We start from the raw sequence: 24,043 nt of genomic DNA on the forward strand, positions 1-24,043 counted from the left end.
AGTTTGTCAGTTTGTCAATGCTTTTTAATAAAAAGTTAGCAAAAATAGATAAGCTCTTGCTACCATGTATTTGATTTTTTTTACTTTTATTTAACCAGAGAAAAAGACATTGAGACCTAGGTCTCATTTGCAAATGTGCCATGGAAACATTACAGAAAATACAATTACACACAATTTAAAACACAAAATATAATTGCAAATATTATACAACATGCTTTTTAAAAGGTAGCTTTTTGTCAATCCAGAAAAAAATACCTGTCTATTTGTGGAAGAATGACCTTGATTAACTCATTATTCATATCTTAGTTGACCTATTTGTTTATGGCCTTGTCAACACAGAACAACTTATTTTTTAATTATATGAGAAAACAATATTCCATTTTATTTGAAACGGCAAGCCAGACAAAATAAAACGGGCCTATTCATGTAATGAATATCAATTCGGAGTGCGGAAATGATTAAATATTAAAGCATTAGACCTTTCAATAAAGGCTTTAGTCATACAAAAGTTATTCTTAAATCCAAACTGGTTCTCTGGCAGATTAGCAAGAATGTCTCCCATGCTCAAGAATGCCCTTTTGCTGTCCCCTGTGGGAATAGAGTGTGGAAGTGTATGCTGTATAGTGTGTTTGTTTATGTCCTAACACTAACCTTGTCCCCATATCATAACATACTGACATAAGATCATTGCTCCACAGTTAGTGCCGTGGCCTGTAATCTCTCTCACAAGAATGGAACTCATCAATGCTATGGGTTTTGGGATAATCTTTGTCCTTACAGCTGGCTGCAGACAGCAGTAATGAAGTAATAACTTTGAAAAAGATTTTAATCAAATTCTGCAATTCAAAACTGGAGAAGACTGGAGATCCAAATTGCATCAGGATTATGTGAATCGCTCTGAGTTCTTTAATAATGGAACGTTCAGACTGGACAGAGTTATAGAGGAACACTGTGGAGATGAACTATTGGAAACATATAATTCAGAGGGAGCAGTGTTGCGCAGATTCAACCTGCTACTTGAGATACAAGGTACAGAACCTTTTTGTTTTTTAGTTAGGCCTAAATACTTCATGCATCCTTTTACTGTTTAGATGGATTTCTGAAAGGTAGCCAGGATGTCCGTACCTCAATAGGTTTGTACTGCAGGACTTGGCAGCAGAGAGAGTATATTGTTAAATCATACAATACTTTAGATATGTTTGCATGAATGGCCAGAATCTGACCAGGAGTGTAGCCTATGACCACTACCAGAGCAGTGTCATCATACTGAAGAGTGATGTGACAGGTACCCTGACCTGTATGGTTCAGAATAAAGTTAACAGCAGCAACTTTTGATCTCTCCTTGGCCTGCTCAGGTAATCTCAGGACAGTTGACTTCATTCCCAGCTTTTGAATTAAGAGTACAACTCTGTTTCATTTACATGGTCAACAATTGTGTTCTGATGTTTTCTTTCTAGTTGTCTCTTCCCAGTTTCCTTTAGTAGCTGTAACAGTGTCTGTGGCTCTGACTGTTGGAACTCTCACACTACTTACACGGTTTGTCGTTATAAACCATCTATGCAAGAAACAAAGATCCAGATTTGATACTTCAGGTAAAAAAGTAATTTAGTTTCACATCCAGAACATAAATTTGACAATTTGAATACACATGACATTTTGTTTAATGTCCAGATTGTACTACAGCTTTTCTTAAATTTTTCAGAAAGAGTTGACGAGGTTTTTGTTTACGCTGATGTAAAAATAGGCAAGCAAAGAAATAAAGCAAGGAAGCAGAGGCCCCCAGCCACAGAGACGGTGGAGAATGGACAGATCAAAATGGCTGTGAACCCAGAAGCGGCAGGCTGCCCATAGACTCAAGGGTAGACATTTTAACCACATGTAGCTTCGTAAAGCAGTAATAAGACAAGGGTTGACTGAACATTATGTGGATGCACTGATTGAGTAGATGAGACAGACCATCAAACTTAAGGACTAGTGTCAAATGAACACAACAAGATGACATCATGCATCATGCAAGGAATGCTAGGAAGATGCACTGCATGTAGTTTTCAGTTTGTTAACACGAATAACAATCTAATTTGTATTGTATATTGTACAATGTTATAAAAAGTGTACAGTTTTTTGTAACTTTTCCTTAAAACCATAATATCAATGTTTCTCTTTCAATGTTTGAATGTATCCTGACTACAGTGCTGGCAAGTCAGACCTTAGTTCTAATGCTAGAGAGAACGCATGTGAACATTTCCTGTAAACTGAGCTGCGATATCATACTGTAAATGTAATGCTTTCTTTCTTTTTAGGCATCCATGTTGTTGTACCAATGTTTATTTAAATTCAAATACTCATTTACAATTGTTATATAATATATTAATAATGAGGGGCTATAAATAAATAAAGGCTTTGTACATCTTTTACATTGTTTAAAGTATTTCGAGATATTCATGTGTGAGTTCTTACATATTGTTGCAGTGATAACTCTACAAAATTAAATTGGTAAGAGAATAAAAGATAAGACAAAACTGCATATAGTTGTATATATTACAAAAAAGTTAACTCAACATTTTACTTTTTAAGTCAGTGGGGGTAGTTCATATTTTTAACACGTTCACTCCACAATGTACTGACTGTTGCATGATCTGCTATGGAGGTGTGAGGACCACTGGTGAGACATTAGAGATCACCATCGATGTCAAATATTGGACAGTTTGAATCTGAAACATCAAAGTGCACAATATTTAATTGAATCACGCCTTTTGAATATAAACCAGACAATGTCTCCCTGTGAAAAGAGACTCTACTTGAAGTTATTGTGTACTGTTTCACACAAACAGACCAACAGGAAGTCAAAGAGAGACCATGAAAGTGAAATGATCGACCATACAGTGTACTTACTTTGCAAAAAACAAAATCTCCTGCCTTTTTTGATTACATCATACAAACAAATACTTAAAGTAGTCATAAGGAAAACATAACTAGGAAGACACTGATGTTGTAGGAATAGTAACATTATGGGCATTCAGGTTAAAGTCTTAGAGTCTAATTATTGACCTTTCTGTTGTTGTCTGGAAGCTATAAATGAAAGGTGTGTCAGCTGACCTCCACATGTCTTAAGTAGAGTGTGGTCACTGAGCAGAGGTCAAACTAACATCACAAACTGTAGTTCAAACTGTTTTCATATTGTAAAGGAGAGGATTTATGATAGGTATGAGAAGAGCATATAATTTCTAAAACATCTACAGCATTTGTCATCCATTTCATTCTAGAAAAAATAAACTATTTTTCTCCACATTTTGGCTTTGGTAAGTTCATTTCCTTGGATAAGATGACTAATTCTGATGACCCACAACAGATGTTGAAATTGTGGAAGATTATTGTTTTTACTGAAATCATACACTTATATTGCTAATGTATTGATATTACATATATCAGATATTACAGTATTACTATTCCTCTTCCTGCTTCAGTACTGCTGACACTTACAGATTGTCCCAAAATCCCTTGTTCTCATCAAACTACATGGTAGTGAATAATACCTCACAATGTGTAATAAGTTACAACTTCTGTTTTTGAAACAGGTACTTGTGGTTGGGCGTTCACACCAAGCAACATGTGACATAAAGAAGTGTTCTCTCCCTGACATACCAGTAAGTTGTGTTGTCAACAAGCCTGTCTTTCATTTATAGTGCATCATCATCATCCACTGCTATCTATACTGTTTTATAATAACCCTGTAGCTTAACTCACTCTTCTTGTGCAGGCAGAAGAGAAATGATCCCCCTGATAATTAAAGTTTTGGTGGTCACAGCGGCGGCACAAGGTAAGACATTATATTACAAAGATTATAATGGAATCTATTGTATCCAAAACAGAAATATCAGAAAAATATGATAATTGTTGAAAATGTTCTGTAAATACCAATTTACATGTATTCATTTTAATGGCTACCAAATGTTTAAATCAATAGATCAATGCTATTTTTGTCACCTTTGATACAAATATTTCTTAAAAGCACCTTCAGACATTAATAAATGACTATGTGTGCCTAAAATAATATCTATTCTCCACAGTTAGTGCTACGTTCTGTAATCTCACAGAGGAGAGTGGAAATCATCAATGCTATGGGTCTGTGGGAGAATCTTTGTCCTTACATCTGACTGCAAACAGAGCTGAAGAAAAAATTACATTAAAGAAAGGTGATAATCGTATTCTGTACATCAAAACTGGAGAAGACTGGAGATCTAAATTGCATCAGGATTATGTGAATCGCTCCGAGTTCTTAAACAATGGAACATTCAGGCTGGACAGCGTTATCGAGGATGACTCTGGAGATTACCAATTGGATATATTTAATTCAGAGGGAACAAAGTTGCGGGTAGTCAACATGCAACTTGAGATACAAGGTACAGAAGTGTTTTTTATATAGAGAAGCATGAATCCTGTAGTAAGGGAGAAAATTGAAACTGCCAGTATTATAGTTACAGTATAAAATGTATAATATGATATTAGCATGAATCAGAGATACCAAGAAGTACCATAAGAAAGTTCATCAGTGTTTTGTTAGATCATGCTAAGTGGCAGTAAGATGTTTGTGTCTGTCAGCCCCGGTGTCAGAGCCAGTGTTGTCTCACCTCTGTCTGCATCATGGAGAGACCATGGTCACATGCTCCTCAGAGAGAGATGGTCTTCAGTACAGCTGGACCCTGAATGGACAGAATCTGACCAGGAGTGTGGCCTATGTCCACTACCAGAACACCACTACCAGTGTCATCATACTGAAGAGTGATGTGACAGGAACCCTGACCTGTATGGTTCAGAATAAAGTTAGCAGCAGCAACTCTACTATTCATCTACTGGCCTGCCCAGGTAATGTCAGAACAGTTTCCTTCCCACAATGTAAAAATTCAAGTGAATTTGACTTGCCCGATAAGATCATTTTATTGATTGGTTACTGTTGACACTGTTGATTATTCCTACTCTCAGAATTCTGTTTGTCTCTTCCCAGTTTTCTCCTCCCAGATTCATTTTGTAATTGTGACAGTAGCTATAGCTCTAGCTGTTGGAACTCTTGTCCTACTTCTTGCAGTGTTTGTTGGCATAAACCGTCTCTGTGGGAAACTGAGATTTTTACATACTACTTCAGGTAAAATTATGTAATGTTTGCTTCTTGGCCAGAATCGACACCTGCTGTTTTATTGGTCTTCTAACCAGTCTTTCCCCAGGTTGCTCTAATGATGAAGGTGCTGCTGTTGTATACACTGAAGTATTCAATAAAAGAAAGAGAGAAGTCAACCAGAAAGCTACAGAGATGGTGGAGTATGGAGAGATCAAAATGGCTGCCAGTCTAAATGAGGAAGAAAGCCCCAAGAATCAGAGGGACATGGAAATGACAACCAACCAGACATATGACACATCTTTTCTGACAACTTTCGGCAGGACTTAGTAGAAACCAAAAATGTGGGAGTGTATTACTCCCTTGTATATGTTTGTGTTGTCATTTGAGTCTATGGTAATGTGTATTGTTTCAAATATCTTGAACTTTTAACCTTTTCAACCGTACCTCTAAACCAAATGGAGGGACGTCAGGCTGAAACAAAGGATGACTGTTAAATATCTTAATTTTATGATTGTGTGATGTTTTCAGTGTTTGGTATCTTTTGCAATATTGTGTGTTTGCCATCCATTCTCCTTCATTTGCTGCTGACTTGGGTGTGTACTTTATCTGGCAATGTCAGAGTGTTAAATGCTAAATGTCAGAGAGAAACATTGATGAACATGATATCTTATCTTCCTTGAAATATCAATTTTTTTTAACTTGAAAAGCTATTTTACAAGGATGACATCTTATCAGATGTAAATATAATTTAATAAATACATTTGTTTGATAAATAATCTACCTCAGTTTCTCTTTGAGTAACAGCATACACAATACTGCAGGAAAAGTATTCCCACATGCAACAAGTAAACAGCAGAAGGTTATGCATTGAAACAGAAACACACTCACATGAGTATGTACTGTAAATATCCCGAGCATTCATGCTTCACCAGAATACTCATCTTCCTTTAGATGAGTTTACTCAGGTTACAGTAAAGTTAGTAGCAGAAGAGCTTCTTTCAGGAAAGAGGAAAGAGGCATCATGGCCTCTGTTCAGACCTGATGCATTCTCAAAACCTCTGTATTGCTTACTCATACGATTGAGGCCCAGTTTAATTGCTTAGATACCTGTCCGCAAATTGAAAACATCTCAGTTGTAACCAAACTATCAAGATGTGTTTTTCAGTAGTCAGTCTTTGCAGTGCATGTTCTCAGCAGAAAGAGCTGTGGTAAGGTGGCTATTGGGGAGTCTGTTCTGAAAACAGTTTGATGTGTTTCATCAGAATAAGGGAAGTTAAACTAGGCCCAGAGTGTAAAATGCATTTCCTGTCCAGCAGGTAATTATTATTATTATTATTAACAATATTGTTTCGGTGAAGTTCAGTCCTAAATTTGGTCTTTGCACCTGCATAAGAATATATTAAATATCTGTCAAAGTTATAGCAAAAGATAACGTATCATATAAATAACAGATACATTTTTAAATATTATAGTGAAGGGCATACAGTTGGCTAGTGTCAGCACCAACCGAGTCAAGGTCTGTGCTCTGCCAGGAAGCCTTGATAAGCACATCAGGTTCAGGCAATTAAGGTGGTCATCAGTGAATGTCCCAGCCATGAGGCCTTTCGTTGCTCACAAGTGTCAAAGCTGTGTTGACAGTAGTAGCAGCAGGAACTGTCAGGGCGAGGTAGCTACCAGGGAAGGAAATGATGACGCTGCTTGAATCTGAAAGTGTGGCAAGTGAAGTGTGTGACAGTGGATGGAAAATAGTGAAATCAAAGAATGGAACAAAACGAGGAAAAGTTGTAGTAGAAGTACAAAAATGCATTTCTTATTGGACTGTGTTTTTTTGACAAGTAGATTCATTTGGTAAATCCATTTGTAATATCGAGGACTGTAAAGAAAGCAGTGGGAAAAGTGGATTCAATCAAGGTGACTAAAAGGGCCTTGTTTTGGTTAATTGTGTTGATAACGAACAGAAGAAGCTGCACTGGATCTGGAAAAACTGTCCACGTCAGAAGTAACATGTTCTGAGCAGGGCGCGTGCCAAAGAAGTTATAACTGGAGTCTCGTTGGATATAGCTGATGAGTACCTTTCCTGTGGCTCAGTTGGTAGAGCATGGTGTTTGCAACGCCAGGGTTGTGGGTTTGATTCCCACGGGGTGCCAGTACAAAAAAAATGCATGAAATGGATACATTCACTACTGTAAGTCGCTCTGGATAAGAGCTTCTGCTAAATGACTAAAATGTACCTTAGTCACAAAGTCCCAGAAGTGGTCAGTGTACATCACTGGACCCATATGGTAAATGGAAGGAAGGAGAAAAGCCTATTGATATTATTGTTGTTTGAGGAGAGTCTACCTGTGTATGTGAGGTATGCGGTAAGAGTATTTGTGTCCAAACCATTATAGTGTAGAAATATTAAAGGAAAAGTCACGTGTCAAATGTCAAATGCAGACGGGGAAGTATGATATTGAAGAATCTGTGAATGTTAAATGTTACACCTGTGTTGGGGATCATACTCCGGACTTTCCTTGAGTGCCCTGTAAAGGTGAACGAGGTCAAGGATCAGGGCTGCTCAGCGGATCTCTTATGTGGAGGCAGTGAAGAAAGTCGAAGGGGCAAGAGGCAATAGTGTTGAAGACATGGCGGTGGATGCATTGCAACCAGTTGCTAGTGTTTTAAGTCAATCGGGTGATCTGGATACACTCAATGTAGAAGAAGGTGGATTTTGTGGCATTTAAAGTCACAGTGATTAATAGTACAGCACAAGTGTCTAAGAAGTCAAAGAAGTCAAAGAAGCTAGGCATCCTTATATCTGCAGCCAAGAAGTTTTTGGGGATCCAAGACTTCACGGCAGAAGCAGTACAAGGACTTTTGATGCTAGGAAATGTTCTGAGCCTGTGTTGAGACCTGATTAGAATTAGTTTTTTGGGGGGCGGGGTCTTTATTATCCACCCGGACAGTAGGTTGCGAAACGCACATTTAATTATTGTGAACGGCATTATAACATAGACAAAGAAAATGAGGCCTTTCGTTTGGTTTTGAGTCTTGAGTTTGGTCATGCCTTTTATACCTCTGAATCACTTCACAAAATAAATGGCATCATGAGTAAGGAAAAATATGTGGATATATTGAAGCAACATCTCAAGACATCAGTCAGGAAGTTAAAGCTTGGTTGCAAATGGGTCTTCCAAATGGACAATGACCCCAAGCATACTTCCAAAGTAGTGGCAAAATAGCTTAATAAGGACAACAAAGTCAAGGTATTGGAGTGGCCATCACAAATCCATGACCTCAATCCTATAGAAATTTTGTGGGCAGAGCTGAAATAGCGTGAACTGAAAAAGGAGGCCTACAAACCTAACTCAGTTACACCAGCTCTGTCAGGAGGATTGGGCCAAAATTCACCCAACTTATTGTGGGAAGCTTGTGGAAGGCTACCCAAAATGTTTGACCCAAGTTAAACAATTTAAAGGCAATGCTACCAAATACTAGTTGAGTGTATGTAAACTTCTGACCCACTAGGAATGTAATGAATGAAATAAAAGCTGAAAATAATCATTCTCTCTACTTTTATTCAGACATTTCAAATTCTTAAAATAAAGTGGTGATCCTAACTGACCTAAGACAGGGAATTTTTACTAGGATTAAATGCCAGGAATTGTGAAAAACTGAGTTTAAATGTATTTGGCTGAGGTGTATGTAAACTTCCGACTTCAACTGTATATACAAAGAGTACCGGTACCGAGTCAAGGTGCAGGGGTATGAGGTAATTTAGGTAATATGTACATGTAGGTAGGGGAAAAAGTAACTAGGCAATCAGGATAGATAATAAACAGAGTTGCAGCAGCGTATGTGAAAATGTTTTTATGTGAGGTGTTTGTTGGAACGTCGTGAGTGTGTGGGTAGAGTCCAGTGGGTGTGCATAGAGCCAGTGCAAGAGAGTCAATGCAAAAAAAAATAACTCTGACACCTAACGGTCAGATGCCAAGCAGTTTCCATACCAAACAATGATGCAGCCAGTCAAGTTGCTCTCAATGGTGCATCATTACCTATGATACACCTCTGCTCTTAGCAAAGCACTGCTATTTTAGTTATCAGTTAAACTGACTATTCTCATTTATTTAGTTTACTTGTTTCAGTAATTTGGTTTGGGTTTTCAGTTTAGTTGTCTAATGGTGGTGGAGCATATTATTCTATTTTAATGTTACTGCTGAATCAGTATGATAAATATATGTTTTTTCAGTGTTTTTTTTACAGAGCTGAGATTTCCTTTGAAGTACAAACTGTAGGAATAGGCCTACAGGTGAAATCAGTCACTAATACAGACTTGGTGGCATTGCATGAATATCAGAATGCTGTGAACCAAAGGGTTTTGAAATCCCAGGTGAGGACATGTTGAATCATATTTTCTGTTTGAATAACCATACACAATGTAATCAAGTGTCTGTCTGTCTGTCTGTCTGTCTGTCTGTCTGTCTGTCTGTCTGTCTGTCTGTCTGTCTGTCTGTCTGTCTGTCTGTCTGTCTGTCTGTCTGTCTGTCTGTCTGTCTGTCTGTCTGTCTGTCTGTCTGTCTGTCTGTCTGTCTGTCTGTCTGTCTGTCTGTGTGTGTCTGTGTGTGTGTGTGTGTGTGAAAGAGTGTCCCTAGCATTTCCAAAACACAAAGAGCTGTGACTGGATCAGCGGTTCACCAATCAGGTCCTTGATGGGCAACAGTAAAAAGGGATGATTTGTAATGAAACTAGGGTGCGCATGCACTGGGTAAAACGTTTCTTTGCAAACATCAGGAGACATCCCCGGGACAAACCGGGAACTAGACAAAAACCTCCAGGAGACCATGACACAGCGACCCATGAACATTCAGGGGACCATGGCACAACCTTCCAAGAAAGTCCTAAAAACGTCACCGGGAACTAGACAAAAACCTCCAGGGGACCATGCCACAACATCCAAGAAAGTCCTAAAAACGTCACCGGGAACTAGACAAAAACCTCCAGGGCACCATGACATAACATACCAAGAAAGTCCTAAAAATGTCACCGGGAACTAGACAAAAACCTCCATGGGACCATGACACAGCGACCCAAGAACGTTCAGGAGACCATGACACAAGTTCCCAAGAACATCCTAAAAATGTCCTTTGGGACCTCCCTAGGACCATCCGTCATGGCGATTTTAGGCAACCATTTTGTGACATCCAGGGGACGTCCTAAAGATTCTATATCGTTTGCAGTTGAGGACTCTGTTTGTGTTAGCAACAGCTAGCCACTAGCCTAGCGGTATGGTTTGTAGCTTTTGTACATGGCCTGACAAATTTTGTCTGGTATCTCTGGGCCTTGGAGCGCCTGCATGTATTGGTTAGTTAGCAGTGAGCTAGTGGCTAATTGGAACTTTCGTCCGTTGGTTTATTGGTTCTGTTTGGTGTATGGATTTTGACAATGGGGTCATAGTCATAGATTGAGCCAGCAGTGTTTTGTGCAGAGGTAGTGGATAGTGTGGGGTTTTGTCAAGCTAACAAGGGATCAGTTATTTCAGGTGGCAGAAATGCTGTAACCAAACTATGAAAAAGTGTTTTTCAGTAGTCCGTATTTGCAGTCCATGTTCTCAGCAGACAGAGAGCTGTGGTAAAAGTGGCTAACTGGGGTGACTCGGCTCTGAACATAAGTTTGATGTGCTTCATCAGAGTGAGGGGAAACCACAGAGGTTAAACTAGTGGAACATGCATTGTGTGAATTAGCAGGTTATTATTCCTAACACTATTGTTTTTGTAAGGTTCAGTCTTATGGTCTGCTCTTTGCACTTGTATAAGAATAAGTTAAATATACAGTTCCAGTCATAAGTTTGGACACAACTACTCATTCAACGGTTTTTCTTTATTTTTACTATTTTCTCCAATGTAGAATAATAGTTAAGACATCAAAACTATGAAATAACACATATGGAATCATGTAGTAACCCCAACAAATTGTGTATCTTTTGTGTGTGTGTATATTTTATATTTGAGATTCTTCATAGTAGCCAAAGATGACAGCCTTGATAACAGCTTCGCACACTCTTGGCATTCTCTATGCCAGATTCACCTGGAATGCTTTTCCAACAGTCTTGAAGGAGTTCCCACATATGCTGAGCACTTTTTGGCTGCTTTTCCTTCACTCTGCGGTCCAACTAATCCCAAACCATCTCCATTGGGTTGAGGTCATGTCACGCCTGCTCCCGCTCCCCCTTCCTTGTGCCCGAAGGCGCCAGGCTCTCCAGCATTACACACTCCTGCCAACATCGTTACGCACACCTGCCTTCCCTTGTCACGCGTATCAGCGTATTGTTGGACTCACCTGGACTCAATCACCTGTTAATTACTTCCCCTATATTTGTCAGTTCCCCAGCTCTGTTCCCAGCTGCTGCATTAACATTCCTGCCATTTTGTTACCCGTGTGCTGGCGCTGTTCTTGTCTTGTTCCTTGTCTGTTCCTCATTAAATGTTTGACTTCATGTACCTGCTTTTCGACTCCAGTGTCAGTCCTTACAGGTCGGGTGATTGTGGAAGCCAGGTCATCTGATGCAACACTCCATCACTATCCTTCTTGGTTAAATAGCCCTTACACAGCCTGGAGATGTGTTGGGTCATTGTCTTGTCGAAAACAAATGATAGCCCCAATAAGCGCAAACCAGATGGGATGGTGTATCGCTGCAGAATTCTGTGGTACCCATGCTGGTTAAGTGTGCCTTGAATTCTAAATAAATCACAGACAGTGTCATCAGCAATTGGGGGGCTGCAATTTCTGAGGTTGATAATGATGAAATGATCCTCTGCAGAAGAGGTAACTTTGGGTCTTCCTTTCCTTTATTCAGCATTTTTTGTTTACTACATGATTCCATATGTGTTAATTCATAGTTTTGATGTCTTCACTATTATTCTTCAAGAAAAAACGTTGAATGAGTAGGTGTGTCCAAACGTTTGACTGGAACTGTACGTCAAAATAATTGACTAGACAGCGTGTTAGAGGCACACGTACTGCTCCTATAAAACTGTCTTAATTCTTGTGTAGGTCTTGATCTTTCCTAGTATTCTTATTTTAAAAACACTTGAAACAGACACTATTTGATATAAAGGACTTTTAAAGAGCGCAGACGGTCACTCATCATTTTTAATTATTATGCAGGCAGCAGAGGAATGACCCCCCTGATAATTATTGTTCTGGTGTTGACAACAGCAGAAGGTAAGACATTATATTACAGGGTATTATGATATCTACCTCTTACATGTTTAGCCATGGAAAGAAACGAAATGGTTTTGTACCTCTGAAAATCTAGACATTTTTAAAATAATAATATTGATTATATTTGATGGTCCCTAAATGTACCTACCACAAACATAAATTTAGCAAAAACAAAAAATTGTTTTGTATCTCTAAAAACATAGATTTTCTTCAATGGTCACTAATTGTGGTTTCTTAGCATTGTCATTGATAATACAATTTACTGATATAATGCTATCTTATTTAATTAACCAGGCAAGTCAGTTAAGAACACATTCTTATTTACAATGACTGCCTACCCCAGCTAAACCCAGATGACACTGGGCCAATTGTGCACCGCCCTATGGGACTCCCAATCACGGCCGGTTGTGATACAGCCTAGAATCAAACCAGGGTCTGTAATGATGTCCCTACAACTGAGATGCAGTGCCTTAGACCGCTTGGGAGCCCTAAATCTTTAAATATAGATATTTCAGAATAACAAATGTAACCTCGACATGATTATTACATGCTGAGTTCTAAAATAATATATATGCTCCACAGTTAGTGCTACGATCTGTAATCTCACTGAGGAGAGTAGAGATAATCAATGTTATGGGGCTCTGGGAGAATCTTTGTCATTCCAACTGACTGCAAGCACAAGTGATGAAAAGATTACATTGAAGAAAGGTGCTAAACGTATTCTGAACTTCAAAACTGGAGAAGACTGGAGATCTAAATTGCATCAGGATTATGTGAATCGCTCTGAGTTCTTTAACAATGGAACATTCAGACTGGACAAAGTTATAGAGGAAGACTGTGGAGATTACCAATTGGAAACATATAATTCAGAGGGAGCAATGTTGCACAAAGTCAACATGCTACTTGAGATACAAGGTACAGAACCTTTGTTGTTTACCAATCATCCTGCATCCATCCTTGTGGTGAGGGAGATCATTGAAAGACCATAATATTGCCAGTGTTTTGTTCGATCATGCTACATGGCTGTAAGGTCTCTGTGTTTGTGTTTGTCAGCCCCGGTGTCAGAGCCAGTGTTGTCTCACCTCTGTCTGCATCATGGAGAGAGCGTGGTCACATGCTCCTCAGAGGGAGATGATCTTCAGTACAGCTGGACCCTGAACGGCCAGAATCTGACCAGGAGTGTAGCCAATGACCACTACCAGAGCAGTGTCATCATACTGAAGAGTGATGTGACAGGAACCCTGACCTGTATGGTTCAGAATAAAGTTAGCAGCAGCAACTCCACTATTGATCTTCCAGCCTGCCAAGGTAATCTCAGGACAGTTTCATTCCCACTTTGTGACTTGCCTGATTAGATCATTATTTATGATAAATTGTATATTTGTTAGCCCAGAAATTGTCTTGCACACATTTTAAGTCATTCGTCTAACTGAAATCTGTATCTCTTTTCAGCTTTGTATGAATTTTGCATGAAAAAGTGACCACAAGATCAATGATTTGACAAGAACCACGTTTTGAGATTGTGGAAATTACTTTAAGTACTGTATCAACTGACTTTCAAAATAGCATAAGTATGCAATTTTCTAAATATTTAATTTAGGTGATATTTTGCAACATTATACTTTTTTTACTTAACTTTTTTATATAGATGACTCATATCTGATGTAACTACACGCAAATAAATACTGTTGCTTTATAAATAATCTCCCTCAGTTTCTTTTAAAGTTGGAAGCAGAAGTACCTCTTTCAGGGAGGAATCAGCATGACCTCTATTCAAAGCAGAAAAACACATCCAGGTATCTCATTTTGCATCTCACAGCATATTGGCTATTACAATTGCTTAATACACTATACCAGTTTACAACCTATTGCTTCAACCTCAGTTGTAGCCAAACTATTAAGATCAAGACAATGGAACGCCTTCCATTGCATCGTTGATTGTCTTTTCAGAAATAACTGATTTTGAAACATGTGCATAAGAATAAAGGAATGATACTTTGCATTGCAAGTATACTGTTTTAGCAAGCTGTGGTAGTGGCTAACTGATGTGAAAATGAAACGGTCTGATGTGCATCAACAGAGCAAGGCAAACCACAGAAGTTAAACTAGGCCCAGAGTGTACAATGCATATGGTGCTTTAGCAGGTTATTATTCTATATTTTATATCAAGTGGTTAATGAGTGTGTTTTGCAGAGTAGCTAAAAAAGAAACGGTACAGCATGCATATGAACAGCGTCCTACAGCCATACCTGTTAGCGTGGATGTTTCTACAGCTCAGTAGCTCTGCCTGGCCTGTGATCAGCCTGCTCTTCATGGAGAGAAGTGTTATTGTGTTATTGACTGTGCGTTTGTTTATTCCATGTGTAACTCTGTGTTTTTGTCGCACTGCTTTGCTTTATCTTGGCCAGGTGTTGGAAATGAGAACTTGTTCTCAACTGGCCTACCTGGATAAGTAAAGGTGAAATAATGTACATATTTTTAAAAGTGAAAACATGAGTAGAACAGAAGTGAGTTGACATTGTATACACTGTGGCTAGTTGTAAGCACAATCGTTTTTTACATTTCTCTGTTCAGTGAGTGAACCTTGTAGAATGTTTAAACCCATATGCTGTGGTTTCATGACTAGAGGGCCATTTCCCCATAGCAGGAAACAGAATTGTCTGAGCGTAATGACAACTACACGTTAATTTCTTGCCAAACTTTCTAGTTTACAAACATGTCCTCACCCCATACTCTGAGAGCTTTAACATCTACTGGTGGGCTTCCAATGTGGATGTTGCTTCTTCACCTCTACATAAGATATGGTAAGTAAGCTGAATAGTTTTTCTTGATAAGTCAAAAATATTTTAAACAATAGTTTTTTGCTCATCTATTTTAAAGCATTGAAATGCTTTATTTACAGTTGTTGCAGAAGACATCAGAGTAGTTGGACGAGTAGGAAACTCCATATTCCTTCACCCTAAAGTGCACTTACACGCCAAGATCTCTGACGTAAGATGGAAACATGTTGATACAGATATGTTAATAGCTAGAAATGGTACGCTTGTTCATTTAACGGATAGGTGTGAGATCTTTCTAAATGGTTCACTGAAGATTAATGAAGGACTGAAAAGAGACAGTGGAATATATACTGTTCACCAATACAGTGAAAATGGAGCTTGTCTATCCGAGCGGCGCATTGAGCTCAGTATTCTAGGTGAGTTGTTTGAAATGACTGCACATTTTTACATCTGCTATAATCTTAAACATAATTTTTCAATTTGTCAGGGAAGTTTTAGCACAAGCATACACATCTATGCTGATTAAACGGGCAATCTGCAATTCAAACAATAATGGTGTACACTCAGCCATTGTCTTGGTAAACAGCTGAGGGATGGGGCTGTAAAATTGTATCCACTCTCAAATTCAGACTGAGTTATGGATGCACAATATCAAAATGATTGTTTTAACAATGTTTTGAAGCTACACAGTTTGTTTACAATCACATTGTCTATAAACAATGGAGTAAAACAGGCTTATATTTTGGGTTCTGGTGGGGTACAACAGTTGAACTAAGCTCATGAGGCATTTATAAGTAATATTCTTCAAGATTCAATGGGTATATCATTAATTTAAGTCCATAAATGTATGTACCCACTTGCAAATTTCCCCTTTAATGTAAGAATTTGAGTTATTTTTATATTTTGGCTTTCGTTCATTTATTGTCCATGAATGTTAATGTATTTGCTTCATTTTGACTGAAAATAATATCCTCTGTTGCAGCTTGTTGATTGACTTTGCACTGTGTGAGTGTATATTTGTGTGACATGATTGATTTACATTTCAGAACCCGTCTCCAAACCAAAGGTGAAAACCTCCTGTACTTTTGATGGGAGAGTTGTTCTGACCTGCTCTGTTGATAAAGGAGACAGAGTTGTGATGCACTGGACCAAGCAGCCATATGCCTGGACAGGGTCCAATCAGATCCTGAGCTCAGGTCCTGTTCTATTCCTGGACAGCTATACGCCTGGAAACCTGACCTGTGTGTCAATGAACGAAATAAGTGAAGAATGCTTCAGTCCAATTGTCCCGACATGCAGAGGTACAGTAACTCCTCATGGACTTTCGGCATACTATTGGTCCAGAACCGTTCTCTCTGCACAGTACAGTAGACCTGCCCATTACTTGTCCTTTAATTGGGTAGGACAGAATGTATTGAACCAAGCTTTGAAGGCACAAATATTAATCAGGGGACAGGGTACTACAGAACAAAGTACCTTTTTTAAGATTCATGAATATATTTAGAATTAAACTGTGGCATTTGTTTTGGGAAAAGGTCGCACATCAGCAGTGGCTGCATTTGGGCTCTTTGCATTTGCAATGACAACACTGGCCGTCGCCATTCTAAATTTGAAGATGAGGTGTCAGAAAAAGAACAAAGGTAAAAGTCAGACTGAATGTAAGTATCTACTTTATGCATTTTTGTTGTATTTCTATGGAAAATTCACATGGAAAATTCACATGGAACATTCCATTTCTCAAACTGCACCGTTGTGTGTTTAGATGTGGAGGAGAACAACTACATTGAGATGCGTGGGAATTTATGCAACAAATGTCCTCAGGAGGAGACCACAATCCACCTGGACCAAGACACCTCCCATTAAGGTAACTCACAGCAGAGAATTTCACACAGTACATTTCCATCACAGTTTATTAAGTGAGAGTTAAGACTTAAAGTTAGTGCATTCATCTTAAGGTAGTTGGTGAGACAACCACATATCACAGTCATCGTCATTTCATCATAGTTTGTGTACAGTAACAAGTATTTTATTTTAACACCGCTTTATGATTATGAATGTATATTTTGTAAGATGTTGAAATTGTCTTACCACAGAATTCTGCAGACCTATTGCACCTGCTTCCAGCCAGAGAAAGAGAAGACTATCACTGGAGTTGAATGATATCTATGTATGAAGAACAATGTGTTAATAGCATTACATTTCAATAGCATCAATCTGTTTTTCAATGTGAAATATGCAACTACGCACCATAATTACTGATCATTTTTTACAATTCATTATGGTGTATTTCTGTGATAGATGTATTTTTGTTGTATAGTCGTAGAGCCTAGAGAAGCGACATATAGGGCATTATTTCACCTGTATTTTGATATTGTATCATACCCGTAGTCACATGACTTCATTATCAGACTGGACCACTAGGTGGAAGCATTACAGTATGTTAAAGAAACAGGGTGACTAGAGGTGAGAAGAAACGTCACAGGATTACTGTCATTACATCAATAGTTGTTTCAAAATATATGGACGCTGCTGGGACGACTGTAAATTATTCAATTTCAAACTGTTCTGGTTATTATTGTCTAATGTACGTTTTTCTTCAAAATGTCCAGATAAAGGACTACTGAGTGGCACAGCTGTCTAAGGCACTGCATCTCAGTGCTAGAGGTGTCACTACAGACCCTGGTTTGATTCCAGGCTGTATCACAACCGGCTGTGATTGGGAGTCCCATAGGGTGGCGCACAAATGGCCCAGTGTCGTCCGGGTTTGGCCGGAATAGGCAGTCGCTGTAAATAAGAATGAGAGCTACTGTCCTGTAGGTTTTAACTCCAACCCTGTTCCTGGAGAGCTAACATCCTGAAGGTTTTATCTCCAACCCTGTTCCTGGAGAGCAACCGTCCTGTAGGTTTTAACACCTACCCTGTAGACATAATTAGTCAGGTTACAGACCATGTATCTAGGCCTAAAACCCCTAGACATAACATGTAAGGTTACAGAGAATGTAGATAGGCCTAAGACCCCTAGACATAATCAGTCAGGTTACATACCATCCAAGACTTCACGGCAGAAGCACTACAAGGACCGTTGACGCAAGGAAATGTCCTGCCATCACAAGAGTCTTCTGAGCCTGTGTTGCGACCTGATTAGAATTTGGTTTTTACTGAAAACAGGTTTATTTTGTTTAGTACATTTCTTTTTCGGTAGTTTGTATGATTCGTTTTTTTTGAGGGGGGGGGGGGATCTGTATTATCCACCCACACAGTAGGTGGCGGAATGCACATTTAATTGCACATTTAACGCCATTATACCATAGAAGAAGAAGATGAGGCCTTTCATTGGTTTTGAGTCTTGAGTTTTGGCATGCTTTTTTTTGTACATATCTGTTTTTCGTCACCATCTGAAGAAATGGTAATCTGCTTGGATTGGCCAAACAAGAGGTCAAGAAGGAGCTTGCCCTGGACATATGGTAAGGTTGCTGTCTCCCGAGTACAGATATTCAACACCTAGTCACACGTGCTTACTTCCCACATTTATGCACACATCAAATCAGGTTAAAGACCATGTAGCTAGGCGTAAGACATAACGAGTAAGGTTTCAGACCACATGGCTAGGCCTAAGACCCCTAAGACATAACGTATCAGGTTTCTGACCACATAGCTAGGCCTAAGACCCCTAGACATAACATGTCAGGTTACAGACCATGTGGCTAGGCCTAAGACCCCTAGACATAACATGTCAGGTTTCAGACCACATAGCTAGGCCTAAGACCCCTAGACATAACATGTCAGGTTTCTGACCACGTAGCTAGGCCTAAGACCCCTAGACATAATGTATCAGGTTACAGACCACATAGCTAGGCCTAAGACCCCTAGACATAACGTATCAGGTTACAGACCACATAACTAGGCCTAAGACCTCTAGACATAATGTATCAGGTTTCAGACCACGTAGCTAGGTCTTAGACCCCTAGACATAATGAGTCAGGTTGCAGACCATGTAGCTGGACCTAAGACCCCTAGACATAACAAGTCAGGTTACAGACCATGTAGCTAGGCCTAAGACCCCTAAACATAACGAGTGCAGCAAACTTAGTTGGCTAATTATTGGTTTCATAACATATTGGAGTTAATTGTTAGAGGTTAGCATTAGTGGTGTTAGTCTGGCTGGTTTTTAACGAGTATGGTTCGGAATGTTGATTGTGGAGCAGGGGTTTGTGTCGAGCTAGCATGCTAGGTGAAGTTTGCAGTAGCGCTGGTGTGAGTTTTAGTTTCCTGGATAGCAAGCTGGCTCATGGTTTTGGTCAACAGAAATGTTTGGGGTGGCAGCCAGGAGGTTAGTCAATTGTTTGCAGCTGGTAGTCGTTAGCTACTGTAGGGCTGATGTTTTTTTTGCTCGTGGGCAGGAACATTTTGTGTTGACCACTTTGGCTATGGTTTTGGTAGCGTTAGTTGGCGCTGTTTCAGAAATAGATTTCCAGGTTTGGAGTCTGGACCCAGCAAACAGGGGACATCCTGAGGACATTCGGCGACGTTCCTATTAGGTCCCTTAAGGGTTTCGGTGTGACATTATCCCACTGACGTTCTGAGAACGTTCTCAGTACGTTGCGTGATGGTCCCAAGGAAGTGTTCTCTGGGGGACCTTTGTCTATTTCCCTGTATGTTCCCAGGACGTCTCAGGATTTTCATTTTACAAGTCCTTAGGACGTCTCGTGATGGTCCCAAGGGAATGTTCTCTGGGGGACCTTTTTATAGGTCCTGGTTTGACCCGGGATCATTTTCAGGACGTTCATAGGACATTGTGTCATGGTCCCCTAGCAGTTTTGGCTACATCCCAGTTTGTCAGTTTGTCAATGCATTTTAATAAAAAGTTAGCAAAAATAGATAAGCTCTTGCTACCGTGTATTTTTTAATTTTTTATTAACCTTTATTTAACCAGGGAAAAAGAGATTGAGACCTAGGTCTCATTTGCAAATGTGCCATGGAAACATTACAGAAAATACAATTATACACAAAATGTAATAAATTGCAAATATTATATAAACAATCAAACAAAAGAAACACATTTATCAATTTAAAAATCCCTAGCCTTTCTCCTAAACTGACCCAGAGACAAATGAAACGCCACAGGGTTGGTTAATGATACGGGCCTGATAAGAAAAAACAGATTTACCCAACTCTGTGGATACACGTGGAGTCTCCATCATTAACCAACCCTGTGATCTACTGTTGTAATCCCAGATTCTATATTTCAACAATGATGTTAAGTAAATTGGTAGTTTATTGAGTAAGGCTTTATGAACAAAAACAGAATAATGAAGTGACCTACGTGTTTTTAGAAAGGTCCAATTAACTTTATGATAAAGGATACAGAGGTGTCAAAACTGTCAGATGTTGTAAAACAAAGTGTGCTATGATAAATTGTGTTCAAGGGCTTGAAAACACTGGTAGCGGCATTCATGTATTTAAAATCACCATAATCTATAACAGGAATAAATTATCTGTTTTCAACTGTTTAATGAAAGGCAAGCCCTATTCCTATAGAAGAAGCCCAACTTAATTCTTAATTTCTTGACTAACTCATCAACATGCTTTTTAAAAGATAGCTTTTCATCAATCTAGAAAGAAAATACCTGTCTGTGGAAAAACACCCTCATTAACTCTTTAGCCATACCTCAGTTGACCTATTTGTTTATGGCCTTGTCTACACATAGCGACTTATTTTTTTAAATTATATGAGCAAAAAATATTCTATTTTATTTGAAACGGCAAGCCAGACAAAATAAAACTGGCCTATTCATATAGTGAATATAAATTCGGAGTGCAGAAATGATTAAATATTAAAGCATTAGACCTTTCACTAAAGGCTTTAGTCATACAAACGTTATACTTAAATACGAACTGGTTCTCCAGCAGGTTAGTAAGAATGTCTCCCATGTTCAAGAATGGCCTTTTGCTGTCCCTTGGGGGAATAGAGTGTGGAAGTATATGCTGTATAGTGTGTTTGTCTATGTCCTAACATTAACCTTGTCATTGCTCCACAGTTAGTGACGTGGCCTGTAATCTCTCTCACAAGAATGGAACTCATCAATGCTATGGGGCTTTGGGAGAATCTTTGTCCTTACAGCTGGCTGCAGACAGCAGTAATGAAGAAATAACATTGAAAAAATGTTTTACTGGTATTCTGCAGTTCAAAACCGGAGAAGTCTGGAGATTTAAATTGCATCAGGATAATCTGAATCGCTCTGAGTTCTTAAACAATGGAACATTCAGACTGGACAAAGTTATAGAGGATGACTCTGGAGATTACCAATTGGATATATTTAATTCAGAGGGAACAAAGTTGAGGAGAGTCAACATGCAACTTGAGATACAAGGTACAGAACCCTTTATTTTTTGGTTAGGCCGAAAGACTTCATGCATCCTTTTCCTGGTGAGGGGGGTTTCTGAAAGTTTGCCAGGATGTCAGTACTTCAATAGGTGTCACGAGTACTGTCTTCGTATTCCCCGTCATAAATTAGCCAAAGCGCAGCTTGCTGGTAGTTCCACATATTTTATTTGTGAACTTGAACAAAAACAATAAACAGGTGAAACTGAAACAAACGTGACGTTCTGGGGCTGCTCACACACAGCTGCACAAAAACAAGATCCCACAAAAACAGAGGGAAAAACAGGCTGCCTAAGTATGGCTTCCAATCAGAGACAACGATAGACAGCTGCCTCTGATTGGAAACCATACCCGGCCAAAACATAGAAAACAAAACATAGAATGCCCACCCACCTATCATACCCTGACCTAACTAAACAGAGAAAACACAGCTCTCCTAGGTCAGAGCGTGACAATAGGTTTGTACTGTAGGACTTGGCAGCAGTAGTACAACACATAGAGAGTATATTGTTACGTCATACAGTTCTTTAGATATAATGTTGGTATGAATCAGAGTTAGGGAATTTGAGTGATCGCTTGTGTTTGTGTCTGTCAGCCCCGGTGTCAGAGCCAGTGTTGTCTCACCTCTGTCTGCCTCATGGAAAAACCGTGGTCACATGCTCCTCAGAGGGAGATGGTCTTCAATACAGCTGGACCCTGAATGGCCAGAATCTGACCAGGAGTGTAGCCTATGACCACTACCAGAGCAGTGTCATCATACTGAAGAGTGATGTGACAGGAACCCTGACCTGTACGGTTCAGAATAAAGTTAGCAGCAGCAACTCTACTATTGATCTCTCCTTAGCCTGCTCAGGTAATCTCAGGATAGTTGACTTCATTCCCACCTTTTGAATTAAGAGTAAAACTCTGTTTCATTTACATGGTCAACAAGTGTTGTGTACTGATGTTTTCTTTCTAGTTGTCTCTTCCCAGTTTCCCTTAGTAGCTGTGACAGTGTCTGTGGCTCTGACTGTTGGAACTCTCACATTACTTACTCTGTTTGTCGTTATTAACCATCTATGCAAGAAACAAAGATCCAGATTTGATACTTCAAGTACAATTTTATATGTAATTTAGTTTCAAGTCCAGAATGTTTTAAATGTTGAATAAACATGACATTTTGATTAATGTCCAGATTGTACAACAGCTTTCTTTTCATTTTTTCAGAAAGAGGTGACGAGGGTGTTATATATGCTGATGTGAAAATAGGCAAGAAAATAAATCAAGTACGGAAATCAAATCAAATCAAATTTATTTATATAGCCCTTCGTATATCAGCTGAAATCTCAAAGTGCTGTACAGAAACCCAGCCTAAAACCCCAAACAGCAAGCAATGCATGTGAAAGAGGCACAGTGGCTAGGAAAAACTCCCTAGGAAAAACTCCCTAGAAAGGCCAAAAACCTAGGAAGAAACCTAGAGAGGAACCAGGCTATGAGGGGTGGCCAGTCCTCTTCTGGCTGTGCCGGGTGGATATTATAACAGAACATGGTCAAGATGTTAAAATGTTCATAAATGACCAGCATGGTCAAATAATAATAATCATTGTAGTTGTCGAGGGTGCAACAAGCACGTCCGGTGAACAGGTCAGGGTTCCGTAGCCGCAGGCAGAACAGTTGAAACTGGAGCAGCAGCATGGCCAGGTGGACTGGGGACAGCAAGGAGTCATCATGCCAGGTAGTCCCGAGGCATGGTCCTAGGGCTCAGGTCCTCCGAGAGAAAGAAAGAAAGAGAGAATTAGAGAGAGCATATTTAAATTCACACAGGACACCGGATAAGACAAGAGAATACTCCAGATGAAACAGACTGACCCTAGCCCCCCGGCACATAAACTACTGCAGCATAAATACTGGAGGCTGAGACAGGAGGGATCAGAAGACACTGTGGCCCCATCCGATGATACCCCCGGACAGGGCCAAACAGGCAGGATATAACCCCACCCACTTTGCCAAAGCACAGCCCCCACACCACTAGAGGGATGTCTACAACCACCAACTTACCGTCCGAAGACAAGGCCGAGTATAGCCCACAAAAATCTCCGCCATGGCACAACCCAAGGGGGGGGCGCCAACCCAGACAGGAAGACCACATCAGTGACTCAACCCACTCAAGTGACGCACCCCTCCCATGGACAGCATGGAAGAACGGAAGCAGAGGCACCCAGCCACAGAGATGGTGGAGTATGGACAGATCAAAATGGCTGTGAACCCAGACGTGGCAGGCTGCCCATAGACTCAAGGGTAGACATTTTAACCACATGTAGCTTCGTAAAGCAGTAATAAGACAAGGGTTGACTGAACATTGTGGATGCACTGATTGAGTAGATGAGAGTAGATGAGAAAGACCATAAAAATTACAGACTACTGTCAAATGAACACAACAATATGACATCATGCAAGGAATACAAGGAAGATGACAGCATGTAGTTTTGAGTTTGTTAACATTAATTAATGTCTCATTTTGTATTGAATATTGTACAATTGTATAACAATTTAAGTATTTTGTAACTTTTCCTTAAAAACATAATATCT

The 24,043-nt window shown here is 39.5% G+C and overlaps 4 protein-coding genes and 2 long non-coding RNA genes across 9 annotated transcripts in view; 5 read left to right on the plus strand and 1 right to left on the minus strand.

Moving 5' to 3' along the window:
• LOC115204510 (uncharacterized) overlaps positions 1–2,070 on the plus strand; it is a 41,758-nt gene extending 39,688 nt beyond the window's left edge. Inside the window, exons 4-5 of the mRNA XM_029770160.1 lie at positions 1,458–1,592; positions 1,703–2,070. Coding sequence (XP_029626020.1) covers positions 1,458–1,592; positions 1,703–1,851 — 284 coding nt within the window. The 3' untranslated portion in view covers positions 1,852–2,070. The remainder of the gene's footprint in view (positions 1–1,457; positions 1,593–1,702) is intronic.
• A 1,400-nt stretch (positions 2,071–3,470) lies between these two features.
• Positions 3,471–5,893, plus strand: LOC115204506 (hepatocyte cell adhesion molecule). The gene is made up of 6 exons (XM_029770146.1): positions 3,471–3,644; positions 3,758–3,817; positions 4,068–4,400; positions 4,600–4,863; positions 5,003–5,140; positions 5,220–5,893. The coding sequence occupies exons 2-6, from the start codon at positions 3,769–3,771 to the stop codon at positions 5,438–5,440; spliced, it is 1,005 nt and encodes a 334-aa protein (XP_029626006.1). The 5' UTR covers positions 3,471–3,644; positions 3,758–3,768; the 3' UTR covers positions 5,441–5,893.
• On the minus strand, positions 4,762–22,328 carry LOC115204515 (uncharacterized). The gene is made up of 3 exons (XR_003880376.1): positions 22,303–22,328; positions 21,865–21,868; positions 4,762–4,836 (listed from the first exon to the last, which is right to left on the minus strand). It is a non-coding gene; the product is annotated as an uncharacterized LOC115204515 (long non-coding RNA).
• On the plus strand, positions 12,089–14,013 carry LOC115204512 (hepatocyte cell adhesion molecule-like). 2 transcript variants are annotated; one of them, XM_029770163.1, is made up of 4 exons: positions 12,089–12,313; positions 12,896–13,228; positions 13,367–13,621; positions 13,766–14,013. In XM_029770163.1, exons 1-4 carry the CDS (start codon positions 12,268–12,270, stop codon positions 13,792–13,794), a joined length of 663 nt encoding a protein of 220 aa, XP_029626023.1. In that variant the 5' UTR covers positions 12,089–12,267; the 3' UTR covers positions 13,795–14,013. The 2 variants fall into 2 exon arrangements, with proteins under 2 accessions (XP_029626023.1, XP_029626022.1); XM_029770162.1 differs by having other exon boundaries at positions 13,367–14,013.
• Positions 14,905–24,043, plus strand: part of LOC115204507 (T-cell surface antigen CD2) — a 51,949-nt gene continuing 42,810 nt past the window's right edge. Inside the window, exons 1-2 of one of the 3 annotated variants that reach the window (XM_029770152.1) lie at positions 14,905–15,117; positions 16,140–16,394. In XM_029770152.1, the coding sequence (XP_029626012.1) occupies positions 15,030–15,117; positions 16,140–16,394 (343 nt within the window). In that variant the 5' untranslated portion in view covers positions 14,905–15,029. Of the gene's footprint in view, positions 15,118–15,193; positions 15,510–16,139; positions 16,395–24,043 lie in introns of all 3 variants that reach the window. The other 2 variants (XM_029770150.1, XM_029770148.1) reach the window with 2 other exon arrangements.
• On the plus strand, positions 16,416–17,653 carry LOC115204514 (uncharacterized). The gene is made up of 3 exons (XR_003880375.1): positions 16,416–16,751; positions 16,856–16,957; positions 17,187–17,653. It is a non-coding gene; the product is annotated as an uncharacterized LOC115204514 (long non-coding RNA).

This window comes from Salmo trutta, chromosome 12, assembly GCF_901001165.1.
Source record: "Salmo trutta chromosome 12, fSalTru1.1, whole genome shotgun sequence".
Lineage (NCBI taxonomy): Eukaryota > Metazoa > Chordata > Actinopteri > Salmoniformes > Salmonidae > Salmo > Salmo trutta.

Excerpts from the sequence above, each read along its gene's own strand:
- LOC115204506 (XM_029770146.1), top strand. The coding sequence starts at position 3,769 with ATGATCCCCCTGATAATTAAAGTTTTGGTGGTCACAGCGGCGGCACAA. Across the intron at positions 3,818-4,067 it reads GGTCACAGCGGCGGCACAAG|TTAGTGCTACGTTCTGTAAT; the intron begins GTAAGACATTAT and ends TATTCTCCACAG. Across the intron at positions 5,141-5,219 it reads ATTTTTACATACTACTTCAG|GTTGCTCTAATGATGAAGGT; the intron begins GTAAAATTATGT and ends GTCTTTCCCCAG.
- LOC115204512 (XM_029770162.1), top strand. The coding sequence starts at position 12,268 with ATGACCCCCCTGATAATTATTGTTCTGGTGTTGACAACAGCAGAAG. Across the intron at positions 12,314-12,895 it reads GGTGTTGACAACAGCAGAAG|TTAGTGCTACGATCTGTAAT; the intron begins GTAAGACATTAT and ends TATGCTCCACAG. Across the intron at positions 13,229-13,366 it reads CATGCTACTTGAGATACAAG|CCCCGGTGTCAGAGCCAGTG; the intron begins GTACAGAACCTT and ends TGTGTTTGTCAG.